The sequence below is a fragment of the Anopheles cruzii genome, chromosome 3, assembly GCF_943734635.1.
Source record: "Anopheles cruzii chromosome 3, idAnoCruzAS_RS32_06, whole genome shotgun sequence".
Lineage (NCBI taxonomy): Eukaryota > Metazoa > Arthropoda > Insecta > Diptera > Culicidae > Anopheles > Anopheles cruzii.
In genome coordinates, this window is record NC_069145.1 from 37,624,694 (window position 1) to 37,645,505 (window position 20,812).

The window sequence follows — 20,812 nt, forward strand, 5'->3', positions numbered from 1 at the left end:
TGTACAACAAAATCAACCATTTCGTGTGCCGCTTGCTAGTGATGGGCTAAAAAATTTCACCACCTGGAAAAACCTGCCTCCGTCAGTAAGCACCATCGGCCAACGACACCCCTCGGATGCATCAGCTACCCTGAAACCTTTGCGCAGTGGAGTGAAGGAGGTAACAGTGTCGAACGACGTCACTCTCTAGCGTCAGTTCCACCAGAAATCGGTAGTCCTCACTCCGCCACCGCTAACACCGCGGTGTGCCGGGGATGGCTCGCCAAAACAGAAGTAGATTAGTTCGCCCGGTCATGGGGATGTTGGTGCTGGTGCTGGTGAAGAGACTTGCTGTCGTTGGCACTGAGCACAAAGATGGGCGAACTGTAATCGACGTACTTGTCGGCTCCGATCGCGAACACCTTCTCGCCGCTCTGGTAGTGTTTCGCCTTCGTTCCGCGGCCCCGTTTGAGCATCACAAACACGACAAAGATGGCCACCAGAAAGGCGGACGCGGTGGCCAGCACGAACACGATCGTCTGGAACGTGTTCTCCGGGATTCCGGACGATGGTTGCGCGAGCGGAAGCCCCGCGGAGATACGGTGCGCGAAACGGGACTGCGTCATGTCCGCTATCAGGTGACCGTGGTACAGGGCGAAGGAACCCTCCCGTACCATCTCCTCGATGGCGTACGCGTCGTCCACTTTGTTCGCTTCGATCAGATCAAACCGCAGCGTGACACTGGCGTCGGAGTTTTCCTGCACGCGATAGTTGTCGAAGATGCTGCCCACCAGTGCGGTCAGCTCCGTGCGCAGGGTTTCGTACACGTGGACCAGCGATCGCTGGTGCGCGTTGTTCAGCCGCAGCTCGATCTCCACGACGTCGATCGGTGTGAAGAGACAGGAGCGAGTGGCGCGTTTGAACGTGCTAGACAGCGGCAGCTGATTGCCGGCCGCGTCGACGCACCAGCAGGTGTCCCCGTTGCACTGCATCGGTTCGAAGGCTCCCTTCACGTCACACGCCACCGGGAAGGACGCGGCTAGCTGGAGCGCCTGGCAACGTGTGGCCGACGCACCAAGTCGCTTCGGGATCGGTTCTTGCGAGTCGCTAATGTAGTTACGGCTTTCCGCGGTTCTCGCCAGCTCGATGACCTTCTCGGTGACGGATGAAACCGTTCCGATGTAGCGCGGTTCCGGTGCGTAGTTCGTGCTGGTCACGGACACCGGCGGTACCGGTTCCAGTTCCTCATCCACCAGGTAGTTGTTCTCGTCCACCAGGAACGTAATCTGTCGTATCAGCTCTTCCATCACTGTGTTTCAAGGGAAAGAACAAACCTTAACCAGAGAACTATCTCGCCCCCGGGATCTCGGGGACACTTACCGGGATCGCTGGAGGATGCCGCCGAGTCCCCGGAATCACCACGACGCCTCGCTTGGCGGCTGCTGCACTTCGGTTCGGAACCCTTCGTCAGTGAGCCCTTCACCGGGGCGCCCTTCTTATCCGCACACCAGCACACACCGACGGTGGCCGTTTCGGCGGTCGTTGTGCCATTCTGGGGTGCCGCCATCGAGCCCAAACACTGAACCGGGCTCCAGAAGCCCGTCTCTGGATCGCACCGTGGCTGGAACCAGGTGTTCGGTTGACCGGCCCGTTTCGCCGCCATCGTGTTCTTCAACCGCAACCGTTCACATTGCGACAACACCGGACAGACCCCGTTGCAGGCCGCCTCGCTGTGGAAGAGGTTTTTCGACTGACAGAAGATACCGCGCGGCAGCGTCACGGGGACGCACTTGTTCATCCGCGGGCTGAAGCGCCAACGGACGATCGTTTCCAGTTCGTTGCTTTCGCCGTTCACCGAATCCGTCACCGTTAGGCAGCTTTGGTCGATCGACTCGAAGCACACGTCTCCTGCAAATGAAGCCAAACGGACAGGATATTGATTAAAGAATTGGCCCCAGAACTTCCCTGGCATGCGCTGACTACTAACTTGTCTTGCCACAGCAAACACCACGGTTGCTGATCGGGTTCAGCTGACAGATGTGCGTCGAAGGGCACGTGTCTGCGTCGGTCTGTGGTCCACACACAATCTCCCGGCCGTTCGAGCGCAGTGGCAAAGCCTCGGGGCAAACCGACTCCCGGATCGGCACACAGATCGCCATCTTCGGACACGGCACGGATATGCATTCCACCTGAATCAGCTGACACTCTTCGCCGCGTGGACACGAAATCTCACCGCACGGATCCCGGCAGTCGCAGGTTTTGCACCCGTTCGCGTCGATCCTGTAGCCGTACTCACACGGACGGCACTTCAGCAGCGGACACTCCGTCTTCTCCGGGTACAGCTCGCAGTCCGGCTGGCCGTTGGTGGTGCGCGTTCCACTCTTCTCGTTACCAAACTCGTCCACACACCAGCACGCGTTTCCGGGCCCACATTGGATCGTCCGGAAGCTACCGTCGATGTCGCACTGCGCAATGTACTTCTGCTTCGGCGGGATGCCCAACTCCGAGGCCTGATGCAGCGTGATGGTCTGCAGATGCTGGCAGGCCGTCTTCAGCTGTGGCTCGACGCACTGCGTTCCGCATCCGTTCGAGCAGCAGCGCTTCGGCCCATCACAGTGCGCATCCGTTCGACACTCGTACTCACACGAGTCCGACTCCGAATTCTCGGCCCCCGGGGGCACCAGGAACGGGCACTGGCCCGGCTTTTTCGGGAAGCAGGCCGGTACGGGCGGACAGTATTCACCTTCGCAGGACACCTCCACCGAGCGACACTCCTGACCGTCCGGGCAGCCGATGCTGTCGCACGGATCGCGGCACTCACACGAAGGACACTGCGTGTCCGGATCCAACACGAACCCATAATCGCAACCCATCCGGCACGTCAGATCCAGGCACCCGAGGGCTTCCCGTAGCGCCTCGCAGGCCTTGGTGGTGGCATTGAAACCGCGCGTCTTGGGAATTTCCGTCCCGAACCCGTCGGCACACCAGCACTCGTCCAGCTCGACCTCGATCAGCTGCTCCTGGGCCGGTGTCGGAACCGTCGGCAGCACCAGGGGGCGCTTCAGCAGCGTCGACGGTTTGATTTCCGGTTTGTCCAGGTTCGAGTGTACGTTCTTCGATTCCAAGCGATTAAAGTCGATGATCTTCGCCGAACGGGCTTGTACTTCGGCCGAACCTGATGCCGCCGATCGTTGGCGAATGTAGGCCGCCAATGCGTCGGGTTCTGGACCCGCGACCGGCAACAGCTTCAGCGTACTGTCCGGCGCTGGATTGGCTGCCCGGCGAGCACGGACCGGTGCGGCGGCATCAGTCGTCGTCGTCGTCACTGTGGACGCAGCATCCTCGAGCATCTTCCGCATCCGCCGGATACTGTTCTGCTCGATGTACTTTCGCTGCTCCGACGCTTTGACCTTCTTCTTGCGGCTAACACACTGCATCGCCTGATAGCCTCCGTCCGGGGTGCATGCCGGTGGGGGGAGGGCCAGTTCCATCCCTTCCACGGTGCCCTCCATGCGATCGGAAAAATCGCGCAAGTATTCACACACTACAAAAAGCCAGAATTAGTGTCGGAAGCCGCGTGGTTCTACTGCGGTCACCTGCCGCCGGTACTTACTGGTTTGCTGGCGATCTTCGGCGGTGTCTGCATCGTCGGTTTCGTTCACCAGAGGGCAGCACACACTGCGTGACTCTCCGTGCAGCTTGCGACACTCGTGCGTATCCACGGGGCACACGATCGTATTGGACATCGATCGCTTGCGACCGTTCTCTTCCTCTCGCTCCAGCTCGTCGTCATCGAAGAAGCTGCGACTCTGGTATTCGCGGCTCTTCGGTCGGTCTACAAAGCAGTAATGAATTGATGAAGCATTTGGAAAGGACCCTCCGCGCACGCCCCGGGACTTACCCATGTGACAGAATAGCAGTTCGCCGGTCACGTTGTCCGCCAACGGCGTCCCGATCTCGCACGGGTTCGAGTACACCAGATCGGGTTTGCAGACCGGTTCGGACGAGCAGAGCCCGGAGTAGGGCTCACACTTGGGGTCCTTCGCTACCTCGCAGTGGGACCCGCCCGGGCAGAGGTAGCCTTCGCAGGGATCCGAGCACTCGCACGTCGGACACCCGTTGTGATCGTTCTTGAAGCCATACTCACAGACCGCCGCGCAGATGTTGTGATCGCACAGTGCCTGTGCGCCGTCCACACTCCTGGCCCCGGCTCGGCCCGCGATCATGTTCTCCACACCCTCGCAGCTCACCATCGAGGCCGCACCCATCGTTCCCTTGATCTTGTTACCGCTCTTCGGGTCGACACACCAGCACACCAGCCCATTGCGGGAACACTGGCGGGTGGAGAAGCTACCGCCGGGTCCCTCGCACTGCGGCACATACCCGCGCCCCTCGCGCTCATTCACCGACAGCAACTCCGACAGCATGCGCGCCTGGTGGCACATGGTCACGTTGTGGGGCTGCTGGCAGTTGCGGCCGCACCCGTCCGACTGACAGCACTTCTGCATCTGCGCGCACTCGAGGTCGTGGCCGCAGGGTGTCCCACACAGGAAGCCGGCGCTCGGCGTCGATTCGATTTCGTTCGCCTTCGGGCAGCTGCCCGGCTTCTCAAACTGCAGCGAGGCCGGACAGCAGACACCATAGTCGTTGCGTCCCTGCACCAGACACCGGTACATCGGCGGGCAGCCCGGTTTGCCGGGATCGTTCCCACACAGGAAGGGCCGCACCGTACCGGAGATGGCCAACGGTTGGCCCGCCGGGCACAGGTCGTTCAAACTGCGTGCCTGGCGACCTGCAAAGGATGGGACAAGATGAGAGAGACAGAGAGAGATAGGGAGCAGTGGCCCACTTACAGGTCGGAACGGGGGGGCAGGGTTCGGTTTTGCACTGCACTTCCTGCGGTTCGCACTGTTGGCCCCGCGGGCACTGGATGTCCTCGCACGGATCGCGGCACCGGCAAACCGGACATCCGGACGCCAGGTCCTTGGCGAAGCCGGCCGGGCAGAACATCCGGCAGCTGGAAGCCTGGCAGTGGTTCTCGACCCGCGTGCAGTTGACATCGTCCGCGTGGCTCCGCCGGCTGCCCGTTATTTCGACCCCGTACTCGTCCACACACCAGCACTCGGTCCCGTTCAGCTCGTTCGAGCACTGGACCGGCTCGAAGTCACCCAGCGCCGTACACCGCGGTATCCGGACCGTCTGCAGCAGACTATCACCCAACGACTTGGCTCGCCGCGCTTCCGCGCGCCTCAGATGCTGACAGGCGGTCAACTCGAGGGATTCTGTGCCGGGAACAGGAGAACAGAGAGCAACGAAACAATATGGTGATTAAGTCCTGTCCTCCAGACACGCCATTTTCGAACAGCGGAACAAGAATAGGGAGACAGAGAGAGAGTGGGACTAAAAATGCTGCAACCTGTAATAAGCTTCAGAAGGAAAATTTCGAGAATGGCTCGAATCGGCGGACGCTCATTGGTGCTGCATGAAATTTATGCATCTAGAGCGACTCGGGGTTCCTCGAGTTGGTGTTGTCGTCTTCCTGTGCAATTACCGAAAGGTTGATCGAAAAATTACCCTACCGGCGTCGTAGTGCCCAAAGCCTGTCCCACATAGAGTCGGGAAAAGTTGTATGTCTTCTAGCAACGCTTCTGGTGGTCGGATTTCAATGCTGCTCAATGCTGCTCGTTATGCTTAATGGAACTAGAAACAATAAAAATAATTCTGCACACTCACGGCGTGAACCCCACGTGGTCTGCTTTAAAAATCGCAAAAACACTAAAATTCGCAAAATCAACTGTATATGCTGTGCTCTATCGTTTCCGGGAACGCAATACCGTAGACTGAAGGATTCAGAGTCTTCAGACTGAAGGATTCAGAGACAGTCTTCGCTGTCAGCGCAGCTGGCCGTGGTTCGAATCCCGGGATCGGTTGCAACTCAACCGGCCATGGTTTCGATTCCCGATACCGGCGTGACAGGGGGGTTGGCGCGGGGCTAACAATCCCGCCCGTAAAAAAAATTAAAAAAATGTCACAGAGAGCATCAGAGATTAACATTGTCTCTGGTGCAGGCCAAGACTGCTCAGCGGTTGCAGCGCCAAAGAAGAAGAAGAAGAAGAAGAAGAAGGATTCAGAGTAGGTGTCGTAGTAGAACATACAACCGGCAGCTGAACTAGAAGGTTTTGAGATTAATCAAGGCAAATCCTGGATCCCCGGTTCGGGATATTGCAAAACAATATGGTGCCAGCAGAAGTACTGTCTAGAGGATCTGTCTACGCAGAGGCTACTGTCCTTCCTTCGATGTAAGAGTCTAAACAGGACACTTACGCAAAACCTAGTCGCTAAAACACGCGCTAGAAAATTGTACGAGAAGGTTCTGACGAGGTAAAAAGGATCCTTGCTCATGGACGACGAAACATACATGAAAATGGATTTTTGACAGCTTCCTAGACCAAAATGTTATATCGCCACGGCACAGGCAGATGTTCTCTACAAGTTCAAATTTGTCAATAAATTTGAAGAAGACTGGAAAGGTGATGCGGGATGCTGCAGAGATGGCGAGAAATTGGAACAAATTAGTCGCTGAGGTGGACTAGAAGATTGTGCAGAAAATGATGGCGCGCCTTCCAAAGAAAGTTCGCGATTTCATCCGACGATCGACCGAATAAATTTCTGAAATTCTTCTCTAAAATTACAATAAAATCCCTTCATTTTGACACCTTGTCATGTTTCCTAACTCAAACTAACCCCGAGATAGAGCTAATTCAATTGTTCCCGATTCTAAGTCAGACGGGTATTAGAACGCGTTACGCGTTTCCGTTCCTTAAACAGTCAATCCTGTGTGCGCTTTTCTCGCTAAACTTCTTTTGGGCAAACACCACGGATCCTTGCTGTGGGTTACTTTCCAACTAACCGATGCGCCGTTGTGCAACAGGCGAGGCATTTCGGCAGAGTGCGTCAAAAGTGCGCTACGCATCGACTCCACGGGGAGGTGCTCGATTCCTATCATTAGCTAATTGACCGAACGGAACGGATACTTTTCGAACGGTCACCGCAAAACCTGTTTTCGTCGCCTCCGAAGTCGGTGCATCAAGTTCCGGGCTCCGGAATCGTTTTCCAGGTCGTCCGGTCGAAGCATCGTAAGCGTGCAATCGAACACTGACTAATTTGACTGGCGTCCCGTGTCGTTGACGGCACATTGTGGGCTCTACCAGTTAACGCGGTAGGAGCAACTCCAGTGGCACTTTGGCAGTTTGCAGTTTTCATCACAACACCACGCATCGCGCAACGGCCATCAGCGAAGCGACGTTGGTGACGGTTCGCTGGTAGCCTTGAAAGTTTCTCGAGACATCTGCCGGCCGCGCGCGGGGTACGACGCAAAACACCTCACCGGATCGCAATGTACGAAGAAGTCACGGCGCCGGTGTGGATAATTTGCATAAATCCACGATTGACAAAACCTGCCTGTCGGGCGCTCGAAGGTTCCGCGTCGGTTCCGAGGACGGGGACCGAAGCTTCACCGGGACCAGAAGAATGTGTTAAATATGCGTGGCGAAATGCCGCTTGGCGGGTGTGTTTTCGACGGAGCTTCCGCCAGATTGGTATCAGGTTCCCGGAGACAGTTGGCGAAGTTCTCAAGCTCCGCCTGCGCCGGTCGAGATGCGGTGCTTAGTAGACGGATGCGGCGCTGCGCTCATCGCATTCTCATCCTCAGGAACTTCCTCGGTATGCAGTGAGTTGCTAAGTGTCTGCGATTCGATCTGTCCCCAGCGCTGCCTGGAGGTGCCTGGAACTTAACGATGCTGCACAGCACACACAGCCACTTGCTGCTAACTGACAACCCGAAACGCCGAAACACGTCGGAATTATCTTCTAATGAGAAGCAAATTACTTTCGGCCTCCCTCCCCCGGCTGAACGGAGCAGCTAACCGGGGTGAAATGAAGGCCCCAACCCACCTCGCCCCAAGCACTTAGCGGCGAGCGGTTATTTGCGTTTGGAGGTTTTCGCTTTCACGACACGGCCCACCGGGAATATTAAATATTCGGACCGAACTGCGAATCCTTTTTTTGCAAACCAAATTCCGGCCCACTTCTCGCGGGCCGGGACAGCTGGAACCATTTCCAAGGGGCATAATGTTCTGGTTGGCCAGCCCAGCCACAGAAAGCAACCGGCAATCGGTTGAACCTTTCGCAAGGCACGGGCAGCCAATGGACAGTAGCAAAAGTCGTGTGAAACAGTCCGCCATCCGCCTAAAAAACAGTTTAAAGGCCTAATCGCGAACGTCACCCGCTGGGCTCATTTCCACGGGCTAAAGTAACGAGAAAAAAAAAAGAGAAAGTCTTTCCGAACGGTCAGCTGGCTGGCCGGTCCGGTGGAACGATGCCAACTTAGCCAACCCGCCCCGTAATGACGTTAGAGAGAAAGTGCAGTGATTAAGTTATTATTCGTAGATCAACAGAAGGCGAGCGGAACGAAAAAAAGAAAAACAAAGTCCGCGCCACCTTGGGTTACGGTGGCCATTTGCCACCCCGTCACGTCACGGCTATTGGCCCGCATTACCGTCAAACGCTCCCGGGCGAGGGGATGTTAATTTTTTATGCAGCAAAAAAGGGGCGCCCAAACCAACGCCTGGTGGTCAAGCGAGCAGCGTCTTTGCTTTGCTCACTACCTCCGCGACGCCGCCCCGCGGCCGCTTTTCGCACAAAGTTTTGAGACGGAAGTTTTGAGTGGCGGGACTTGACGTCAATTTCACGCCCATCACTTCCGGCCATAGTTTCCGAGCCACCCTATAGGGTGGTCAAATAAGTGCACAGTTTTTCATTTGGTTCAACCAATTATGTATAAAATACTATTTTGGTTGCAGAAAATTGGGAAATATGAAAAATTTATTTCCAAAGTGGTATGTCGTCAACTTATTCGTGAAAAGCACATTTAATCGAAGCTTATTTCCACCTCGGTGACTATGTTAATAAGCAGAATTGTGGTTCAGAAAACCCACATATCGTGCAAGAGAAGCCAATGCACCCACAACAAGTGACCGAAATTTCTGTTTCCCCTTTTTGCCGAAATAGGAGCAGATACAATCGAAAATGTACTCAAAAATAGGTCGACCGAATGAGCTACTGCCAAGCCAATCATAATGAACATTTGACCAACATTATTTTACATAAAAAAATGTCATGAATTAACCTTTCAAATAAAAGTTCAAGCATCGAAAAATGTTCAGCCGTTTGTTTTTTATAAACAAATGAACAAGTGTGCGCCTTTTTGACCACCCTATACATCTCTCTTTCGTGCCAACTCTCTCCTTCTAGGTAACCAAACCTCGGAGGCCGGCGAGGGATGGGGTTTTTTTGGTCGCGTCCACTTGCTACTTTCTTGCACCGGACCGGAATTTTCTTCCGGAGACCCCGTGCGCCAGTAAGACGGTACCGACAAGTACCGAATTTTATGGTGCGCGCTGCAAGTCGTTAGAAAATGCCACTACGACAACGAGGTGCAGGGAAAGTATGGTACGGCAAATTGAAATAAAATGACCAGCTCATAATACCCGGCCGAAGGTTTTACAGCTAGGATCCTTTAAAGAAAATGTACCCAACTAGCGGCTCTGGCAAGAACTCGGCAAAGGAAGCTGATCCTCCGTCTTCCTTAGCGAACGCATCCAGCGTAATGAGCTCACCAAGTGTGTGTTTGTGTGGGTCGTGATGGTGTGTGTCCACTTAGCATACAAAGACTTGACGGAATTGAAACGGATCCGCATTAGAAGAAATCCCTATTTTGAAGAGCTTACAAGAGGGATGTAAGGACAGCGGCCCAACACAAGATAAGTGCTCTTTTGTTGAAGTGTGTTGCAAAAGTAACGACAACGAATGAGCATATAATGCTGTAGAATAACCGTAGAAGAAGTGTGAGCTTCCATTTTGAGGCCCAGCAAATTCGCAGGCACTTTAAAGTACCTGCGCTGTGCCGTGAGTGAAAAGAGCACCCAAGGATCGTTCTCCGGCAAGGCGGCAGCGTTCGGTATCGGCGTCATTTTGATGGTTATGGAAAATGATGTACATTTTATCACCGCTTTTTTACGACGCAGCTGCCAAATTGGCTACCCGGGACGTGTTATGCCAATCTTCTGACGAGCTACCACCACCCCCCGATGAGCCACCCATTGAACCCGCCCTACCGCTCCGGAATAAGGATACGGTCCGAAGGCGGGAACCATATTTCTTGGGCCGAATCGAACCACATCGTTTTATAAACACTAAAACCATTCAACCCCTATCCGTATCCCTGCATGGGAATATGGCACCTTCGTGACAGCATCGACACCTTGTAGCAGCATCCTTGTTGAGGACCCCCAGGACTCAGGGGCCAGTGGCGGTGGTGGCAGCGAAGAAACAAAAGGGCAACGGCATACCACTTTATTGCCGGTGTGAGTGTGCTCATATTGCTCAAAACTTTTCCATTGTGTCGCGAAATCCCTACAGTCTCAGGACAGAATGCAGGCGAAACTTTTCCTGCACAACATACCGTTGCCCTGGCACCTTGAACGCGGCCCTCCCTAAGCACCACCAAGCACCTCTCGCAAAGTGCCAGGATAAAGTTTTCTCTTACCTTGATGAAATTCAATTACACATTTATCCTGGCGCACAATGGCGCTGCTCACAAGGTTCAGGCATAAACTTCGGGCGTCCTCCCCGCCGATGATTGCACCCTGTTGGCAAGATCCTTTGCCAGCTGATTGCTGACGCTGATAAGGAAGTGAAATTTGAATGAACATTGTGCAGCACTTCATCATCATCATCGGCGAAGCAGCGGGGTTCCCGTAAAATGACCCCCAATCATCAACCCGTTCCGTGTGAGTTTGTCATTTTGCCACCGCCAAAAAACCGCCTGACCGAAGCAGGTTTATCTTGGCGGCCTTCGTAACACAAAGTTGGTGCTGGAGAAATTAATGCCACGTAAAAGATAACGCAACCCGAACGAATCGCGGCGAGAAGAAAGATCGAAAGATCAGCGGAGTATCGGCCTGGTTCAGCCCGGTCCGGCTCTGCTTGAAAGCGCCCAGTCCCACCATCGAAGGCGGTTTGTAGTCCACTGTTACGCAATGGCCCGCGAGGCGGTTGGACAACAGGCCCTCGGCCGGTCGGACAGGCAGCAGAGACCGGCACGGAGCTCCTGTCAGAGGCCATCCTCCTTCTCCATTTGTGGCGCACGATACACGAATGGCGATGATTTCATAACCGCGCGCGAATCGCGCACACCACACAAAAACTCCTCGACTCCATTCCTCGGCTAAGCAATTCACCGGGACAGAGGGTTGATGGAGTTGATGTCATCCGTTGCGCGCCAATGCATCGCGTAAACGCCCCTATCGACAGTTCCCCACAGTCGGAGAGCGACTTTCGAGGCGGGTAAATTTTGGGCCGCCGTTTGATGTCCCTCGAGCGTGAACGAATCTCCGTTATCGGTCGGTCCATCCTGCGGCCGTGAAGTCGACCTTAGTGGGTGGGTGGGTTACCGGGCGGTGGTAACGGCCATCGCTAGCCCCTTACCGTTACCGGCAGCACGTCGACCTCCGATGGTTGCCTTGGACAGATATTACAGAAATACCGCACGCACCGCTAAGGTTCCACGGAACGTGGGTCCAGCACCAGGCACGCTGGTGGAATGCCGGTGATTATGCCCTGTGGAAGGGTAATTAAAAATAGCACCACACCCTTGCCGTGGCCCATGCGTTGGTGACATTTTCCAAGCCCGTTATTACGATTCCGTTGCTGGCGGTGGTTGATGACGGAATGTCACAGATCGAAAGGTACCGGATTCGCGAGTCCGATTCGTACCGCAACGTAAGGGAACGTTGGTGCGCTACAGGTTTTGGTCACGATTGCACATAGGGTGTGGCTGTAACCGAATAGCGGAGCTCAGCTATCGGGGAATCAAATACTAGGGTGTTCACTAAGTTTTGCGAGTCCATACCAGAGGGCGCTGTTACGAGCCTAATTGTTTTTGTTTATATTGGTACACTCTTCATATGAACGTATTTAACAAGCCATTTAGTATCGCCCTTTTAGTGTCACAGAATTTTTTACAATGGAAAAATCAAGGATCGTGCAGTGATTCTATTTTTATTTTTGAAAGGTTTAAAAACAAAGGAAAATTATGAACGAATGTTGAAAGTGCATGAGGACTCTTCGGAGGAATGAGGAATTAGGGGGTGAAAATGGGGGTTTCTGAGTTTAAACGAGGAGGTAGTAGCCTTTATGACGATCCATGTCGAAAACGTCAAAAAAGAGACACAACACTTGAAATCTTGGAAATATCCAGGATATCGTATTGTAAAATCATCGAATCACTGAAAGAGATTTAGTATAAGGCCTTGCCATCTCATTGAGCAGTATAACCAATATTTTGACTGAAGTTTTGGGTTCCAGAAAGCTGTGCAAATTGGGTGCCGTATTCGCCAAAAATGGAACAAAAATGCATTCGAATACAAGTTTCTCTGCGACATTTTGAGCTTTTTCAAAAGTAAAAATGCATAAAGTGGATTTTGTGCATTAAATCATCACTATGGATGAGACTTGGGTCTATCACCATGATAATTAATCAAAACAAGAGGCTAAAGAGTGGTGTGAACCTAGTTCTTCGACTCCGGAACGAGTTTGAGTACAGAAATCACCGAAAAAGGTGTTAGCATCAGTTTTGTGGGATGCGAATGAAATTTTGTTGGCGGATTACTTGAAAACTGGTACAACAATAAATTTCGATTAATCTTTTTTCATTTCAGACCTACTGAAAGTAAAAATTCGTGAAAAAAGACCCGGTCTGAAGAAGAAAAACGTCCTCTTTCATCAAGGCAATGGACCGTCGTGTCACAAGAGCATTTTGAAAAATGGCAAAAATAAAAAATCAAATTAAAGTCCGAATTGTTGGAGTATCCACCGTATTCACTAGATTTGGCCCCTGGCGACTTCCATCTGTTTTCAGACCTAAACAAAATGCGTACGTGAAAAGTGTTTTCTATCAAATGATGGCGTCATAACAGCCGAGGAAGCGTATTTTGAAGGCGTTCCAGTTTTTCACTTTACAGATGGAATTTATAAATTGAAGTCTCGTTGGAACAAGTATATTGATGTTCATGGAGCCCATACTGAATAATAAAGTGTATTTCAAACCACAAAAATCTACCCTTTCTATCGACCCGCAAAACTTAATGAACACCCTAGTACCACTTTAGTTGGAACAATATTTGCCTGAATGTATTTAACACTGGGGAGGAAAATACATTGACGTTGGTGATTATTACACTAACTGTTAGTCACACACTTATTGTTAATCGCACAAGCGGCAAGGTTTCGTGGGACCTAACATTGGACTCCTGATTCGAGTTGGCCCCAGAGTAGTTGGCGGAACATTACTGAATGGCGCACGCACAGCAGAAAGGCCTCCGCCGCACTTCGTCATGCACTTGCCGTACGGCTATGCATTCAAGCGTTATTCACCCACCATGGGAGCCCCTTTTTCCCGGCAGTGGGAAAAGCAGTGCTCAGTGAATGGAAATCTAAGCGGAAAACCTCTACGCGACGTGCGGGCATACTTCAACCCATTTGCCAGACATCGTCGAAAGGCGACGGCGGCCCTCTTGCCACGGTGCATGAACCGTTCCATTGTGTGCCGCGGCAAGGTGTGAAAAAGTGAACAGTGGAAACCCTTTGCCAGCGCTCGCGGGACCGAAGGTGTTTTCAATTTCTGTTCATTAATTTGAGGGCTTCTTCGGGGCTTGCCCGTCACCACCACGGTCGTAACCGGTCGGCGAGGTCCCCACCGCCGCCCGCGAGTGGCCGCCCACCGGAAGTGGGGTGTTAATTATGGCGCACAAAATAACGAACCTGGGTGGCGAAAAATTAAGACGAGCAAAAAAGTCACGTCAGCGCCGTAGCGACACGCAATTGTGGCGGCGGACCCTTCGAGAAGCGCACTGGCGAGCCAAGGTCGTTCCGTTTAAGTACGTCGCTAGTTTGAGGGGCCTCGCGTGAGCCATTTATGATGGATTTCACCGTCACATTAGTATTCCTGTTCGGTTGCGAACCGTTGCGTTGCCTCCAAGCACGGCGAAACCCCTTACGGTAGGTTTTAGTTTCCGCCGCCGCGGAGACGGCGATAAACATGGCTTGGCCGGTGCCGTTTATATGAAATAAAAAAAAAACCGTCCACACATCACGGCACGCGAAACCAAAAGTCCGTGACGGGCACACAGCTGTGCGGTGCGGGTCCAATCGAACTTTTGCCTTCGCTCGAAATCGAAAGTAGAGAGGCGTGGTTGTTAAAAGTTGAAACATTCTTCCAATCCGGGCCAGCCGGGCGCATACATCAATGGAATTTTCCTCCACAGCCGCGGCGATCCGGCCGTGGTGAAAATTTCGAAGATACGAAGAGTGAATTCGAGAAAAGGCGGGAAATGGAACTTAATGACTGGCCGCCCGAATAATAACTCCGCATCGATGTGCTGGCCCGCTGGAGGAATTACGTAAACCAGTGTATTATAGCACAGCAGAAATTAATGGCAGTCTGCGTTTTGTTCGTTAGGAGCACAAGCCATTGCATAGTGTTAGCAAATAAATTAAAATAAATCGTAGGCCATCCTAATCGTTTCAACAATCGTTTCATAACCGCCACATGGTTCAACTCCCCTGAGTGTGCACCATGAGTCGAGGTTTTCTTTTATCAACTTCTTTTAAGAAATACAAAACTTCCGCCGGATGTTGCACGAATGTCGTAAAGACGATTCAATATTGTTCAACAAAACTTTCTAATCAACAAAACGGACCATAAATGCATAAAAGTGATAGGCGCAACGTTTTAATGGCAAGAGCGAGCGAAACAATCCCACCGGAAGAAAGTGGGTCAAAACTAGAGTGCAAAAACAGCACGGCGCTTCCGGGGGGAAACAATAGCAGTACGACGGATCCATCCATCCCAACCATCCATCTCGTGTAGCAACATCTCTCACGGAGCATCTCTGTCATCTGTTTAAAAACACCCATCGGTTGTCCGTGTTCCGTTCATCAAAACACACCTTCCCGCGTGGACCTAATTCGCAGTCTCCCTCACAGCCGAGTCGGTGGCCACCCGGCGTTGTTAATTGCGCCCAATTTTATGTGACCCTGGGAGCTAACAGCTAAAATAAATCTTACACCGTGCCGCTTCGTATCACTGGCTGATTGGCGAAATGGCCATATTGTTTTTTTTCTGTGCGTACTACCGAGAGCGTGATTTCTCTTTTATAGCCGGCCTCCACCACCTGTAACCTTAATGACAGGCTGACCATGGGATTCTGATTGTTGACCGTTTTTTTTTGTAGCGAACTCTTCCATCCCCCTCATCATCGGCCAAAGCCGATTGATGACGATTGCGGATGTACTAAAAGCCGGCTGTAAAAATGTAACTGCCACAAAGAAATGGCAGATCGGGGTAAACGCAGGGGGGAGGGGACGTAATGAAGGGCACCGCACCGTGAGCCAAGATCCATCCATTCCATCCGGCGTGGCCGGCCTTTCGGAAGCTTTCAACGTATTTCACACCTGAGTGACTTGCGGGGCGAGTGAAAATTGGATCAAGCGACGAACCCGCTGGCCTGTAGGAAAACAATCGCAGCGATAGGGCGCCATTGCTTTTTGGCAGGCCATCTCCGCCTTACTTCCGCCCAGAAACCGGACCGAGATTCGTATCGTTAAACGCCCGGGGACGGCCACAAACCCGGCGGTCCGTGGTCAAGTTGACCGAGTTCCATATTTCTCTCGAGCGTTGGCTTTATTTTATTCCTTTCTTCGGCCCCGAATGCGAAAGGCTCAGTTGCGAAAGTGGCGTCAGTTGGTCAAATGGGCAAAAGATCCGGCCGGCCGGTGGTTCGGTTCTGCACAGTGGTTTCGTGCCCCCCTTCGTTCCCTTCCATGGCGCCCCATCGGAGGCGAGCTAAGCGTTGGCAAGATTGATGGTAGACACGATGGCGCTTGCCTTTTGCGGCCTCAACCGCTCGAACGGTGTTCGACGAGGTTCCGTCGGTGTGCACGTCGGTGCAGAATGCAGCGACGGCGGTGGAAGGGTGGCGCGCGGTGTAAGTGATCCTTCGATTAGCATACAATCGATCGAGGTCAGCGTGACCCGCAACGTGACGGCAGTGCAGGAGAAAGTGGTTGCCGCAAGCCGCATCTTCGAGCGGGACGTGGTTACTTCGAGTCTGGAAGTTCACAGCAGGAACCGTAGAACGGCTTGCTGTAGGATTGTTTCGTGAAATGCTCCTCGTGAAATGCGTATAAGTACATAGTGTATTTGCAAGGAGGGAAAAAAATGAAGTGAAAATTCCTGGTTTGTTTAACATCGTTCCTGAGCATGTGAGTACAGAGCCCTTACGACGCAACAAGGGCTGGGAACACGGCCGGCCGTAGCGAAGAAACGAAGAAACGAGAAGATTTCAACTTTCTCCGTCCAGTCCAGGTCGGGCTCGTTCACTTTCACCCTCGACGATCGTGAAACTGAACTCATCTCGCCGCGAACCGGACCTTTTGTGGCCCGGACCCGGACCGGTATTTGCCGTTGCATGTGAATCACTTCCGGATTTCCGGCTGCAGCATAATTTTGCACAGCATTCGGAGGCTAGCTACATTACTGGCATTGCTGTACAGAGAACAGTATTCATCCGGTTGCGTCTTTGATTTTGGATGACCTTTTATCTTATGGTGCGCTTGATTGAACACAACGAATGGATCGGGGAATCGATCAAGGTTCCAGTGTACTCTGAGCATGGTGCGACCAAAGAGTACGGCGATAGCAAAGAATAACAAAACTTGGACGACTCCAATCGACCGCCAACGGCTGGTGGAATTGAAGTGTGAGGCCAACTCCATTGGCTGCTGCTGGAAAGCATGCCAAGGTGTTCACGCTTCGGTAGCTTCACCCAGCGGGTCATAACCTACTCACTGTGCCTTACTTGGGTCAGAGTCAGACAGTTTTCGCTACCATCGCGAGACAACAGTTTAAAGTGACACTTTCGTATAATTTGTTTGAATTTTCGCCAAAAGTTTCAAAGATTCCACAACCGAATCGAAAAACAAATAATTACCCTCCCAAGCAATCGCACCGCTGAGTTCGACCCCTTAGTCTTTGTCAAGAAACAAATTAATATTCAAAAATGGCCCACGCAGCCATTGGGGCAGAAAAGTTGTTGCGGCAAGTTAGGCGGCATTTGTTTCCCATCCTTTCTAAATCAAACTCTCTGTGCCAGTAACGGCAAACACACGCCGCGCCCATTTCCGGGCTGTCGGACGGTAAATTTGTTTTGCGAATTTGTTAGCCTCATTAGAGAACTTTTCCCGGCGGCACCCGTACGGGAGGGAAAATGGTAAGAAAACTCTAATTCAACCACAGAGTTCCCGGGAGTTGTTGTTATCATCTCGACCGTTTTTCCATTTTCCGTTTTATCACAAAATCAAACGGTGCGTACCGTCTATTAACATTTAACGCAAGAAGCCAACGGAAGCCTGCAGTCGACGGAAGCCCCACAGTGTTTTCCACACATCATTTCCGCCGCGTAGCGGACGAACCGCCAAAAAAAAAACGGGAAGTGTCTTATCGTCGTCGGAGCTCGTTTGCCTTGACCAACTTCGACGCGCAAAGTTACAACAGTGGCATTGTTCGCATCGTCGTCGTCGTCGTTGTCAGAGATTTGTTCTTTTGTTTTTTCTTCGTTCCATTTCGCAAATGCGTAGCGGCCAAACCGTAAACGAATAAACTTCAATTCAATTCCACAACCCTCACCGGATGTACCTTTTTGCGGGGCGGGGTGGTGACTGATAGACAGCGTGGAAGTGATGCTGCTGGTTTGTTGCCACCGAGTGTTGTTTTATCGGAAACCGTAGCATGGTTTTCCTTGGAGCCGGGTTTCATGAAAGAGAAAGCCCTCACGGATCGGTGAACCCACGTCGGGCCGTCGAAGACGGAAGGTTCGGAAGGTACGAGTATGTCGAGCATGATAAATTTACTTTTCACCATTCTCCTACAAGATGCTCCTTTATTTTTCATATTGAAAATCGGCTGATTAAAGAAAATCGATAAATGCTACCCTTTTTAGTGTTCCGGGTCATAAGCGGCTAACGAAGCCTGAAAAGTTTCAAATGAAATATGCCCATTTGGAGCTCGATTGAATTTGTAGCGGAATTAAAATATTATAAAAAAAACTTCGACAGGTTGTGGTTAAATATCGAGGATGTTCTATGGTAATTGAAACTACTTACCAATACTACTAATACTGCCACTACTGCTATTGTTATCCTCTAACGGTATGCTACTGCTAGTGTCGGTTTGGATGCATAATAGTACTGCTAGCACCAGCACCAGGCCGCCGTAGCGACGGAAACACATAACCAGCAATCGGTCTATCTGCTCCATCGCTTGCTCATTGAACTTTATCGACGCTCGAATACGTCCCGAAAATCTGCAGGATATTCTGTGGAGTAGAAAAGGGATAAAAAGCACGTTTAACATATGACTGCTCTTCGAACAATGCAACCTAGCAGAGGACTGATGAGATCACGTCGCCATAGGGTAGGATGTAATAAATCAGGACTTGGCGATGGCCAGAGAACCGACCGTATGTCAAACGCGATACACCTGACGTTACGAGGCACGACCGAAACAATTGAAACTCGTTACTATGACGCTGGGCTGGCCCACAAATCCGCGCCTCTCCCTCTCTTTCTTCATCGCCGTTGGTCTCTCCGTCCACTTCTTAAGCAATAAACGAGTGGAACGTTCATTAAGCGGCCACATCACAGCGACGGACTTGGAGTGCACGTAAGCCTTCACCGTGCATGTGCATAGTTATCCAAGCGTTTCAATCCAAGCCTGCAGTGGCCGTGCATACCAGTGGTTCCGTGCCGCGGGTACAGCACGGTTACGGTTCAAACACTCAACACCGTCGACCACTGAGACGCCTTTGCGTTAATTATTAATCTTGCCCAGTGCCAGCGACAAGAGCCACTGCAGTGCGAGAAACACATACACAACGCAAACCCACACTAGGCACAGGATCGTAATCGGATTATGGAAAATCCGACCAAAACGCACCGAAACGCGCATCACAAACGCTTTTCCGAACGGTTCAAGAGGCCGTAGCGGGCCACGTGAGTGAAGGATGTCATAAAACCGTATGAAATACTCGTACACGATGCGAGCGACGAAGAAAACAACTTTTACTTTCCTCCGAAAGCACCGCCAGCAAGCCAAGCGCAGGTTGCTGCGACGGCTCGGTCACGTTTCGAATTTTGATTCCGATTGAGATTCCTGGTTGATGCTGCCTCGAGACAAAACGGCACGTACGCCGCCGCTGGCACGTGGCTCGCAACGCACCGCATGCTTCGTTTCAATTGTTCGACAACCGCCAGGAAGCCTGATTTACGAGGGAAATCCGTCAAACGGGGATTGGGATACTTCGAAGCGATTTGTCAACTTTTCGGCAGCATTGAGTGGTCGTTTTTTACGCACCATTCCGGGCTGCGGGGCCGATGGGCATATCAAACCGAGGATCTATATCCTGAGCAACGTCAGTATGGATTGCTGTTGATAATACAATGGCCATATGAACGGCCGTGCCGGGAAGTCTCAGTAATGGAGAGAGAAAAATGACCACCGATAAAGAGGGCACAGCCTGAGCCTTCGGGCACACTGATTGTTCTTATTTTTATGGCTTTGATAAAACTTTTCTGTCTCCGTCTGACGGCACCAGAAAATGTGAGAAGCCGAACAAAACCGCAAAACCGTCTATGAAAGAAGAAGGAAACCGGAAACGACCCTGATTGCGGTGGACTGGATGGGCCGCTGACGGATGCAGCTACACGGACAATGTGGTTTAGATGACCCGGTGAGAGAGAGAGAGTGAGGCCAGGGGGTAAAGAAAAGGGGTAAGGAAAACAGCGAGAAGGGAGAAAGTGGAGCAAAAAACATTATAATCGTTATTAAAACTTTCCCGTCCTTGCGGCACGAGTGCAACAAAGAGGGTTTTCTGCTGTCCACGGAGTTCCTAACGGACATCCCCGGAGTTCAAGACCGGAGAGGAATAGTAAAAGCTCGATGTGGATAAGCATTTGGAAGAGATATTTGCGCCTGAGAATAATGGGCTTCCTTTATTGAAGTTCTACGCTGTGTTCAGCAGACATTGATTATTAGTTTGTCCGGCGGATAACGAGCGAACTCCATTCTAGTTGTCACAATCAGTTAGGGCGGCGTTCGTATCGACTGGCACTTAATTGGGTGGCCGAGGATTACCATTTGGCGACATTACTCTGAATGGCTGCTTGAATGGATCCGAAATGAGGCTAATTATAGGAGATGGTTTGTGCTGTAGCTCCAATTGCAAGTAAAGTGCCCTCCAGTTATTTACATGATTACATTGCTTGAATCGCGGGAACGATCTAGCGACAGCCTATGATAAACCATTGCATTAACTTCATCTTCACGATAAGGCCAAGAATACTAAAAAGTCCTTTCAGTGGCAACAGCTCCCTTAGGGATGTGAATCGGTATTCGATTTTGTGTAAGGTGCGTTCGGTGCTATCAATTCCACAGCTCTATTTGGTAACTTCATTGATTAAATTCAATTCAAATTCAATTCAAACAATAATCTCCTAAGAGTGAAATTTTACAGCACTGGTGTGTTGTGTTAAGTGGTAATAATATTTCAGAATTCCGAGAACACAACACGCTTAAAAGCGTTTTGGATAATAAGCGATAAGTTCATCTGGTAAAGTTAACTTAATTAATGTAATAAAGGTCCAGTTTTCGGCATCG

The 20,812-nt window shown here is 51.6% G+C and overlaps 1 protein-coding gene across 1 annotated transcript; it reads right to left on the reverse strand.

Moving 5' to 3' along the window:
* Positions 1–278: 278 nt before the first annotated feature.
* On the reverse strand, positions 279–18,415 carry LOC128270339 (uncharacterized). The gene is made up of 7 exons (XM_053007738.1): positions 18,262–18,415; positions 4,833–5,261; positions 3,881–4,771; positions 3,593–3,814; positions 1,967–3,523; positions 1,360–1,887; positions 279–1,288 (listed from the first exon to the last, which is right to left on the reverse strand). The coding sequence occupies exons 1-7, from the start codon at positions 18,413–18,415 to the stop codon at positions 279–281; spliced, it is 4,791 nt and encodes a 1,596-aa protein (XP_052863698.1).
* Positions 18,416–20,812: the final 2,397 nt, after the last annotated feature.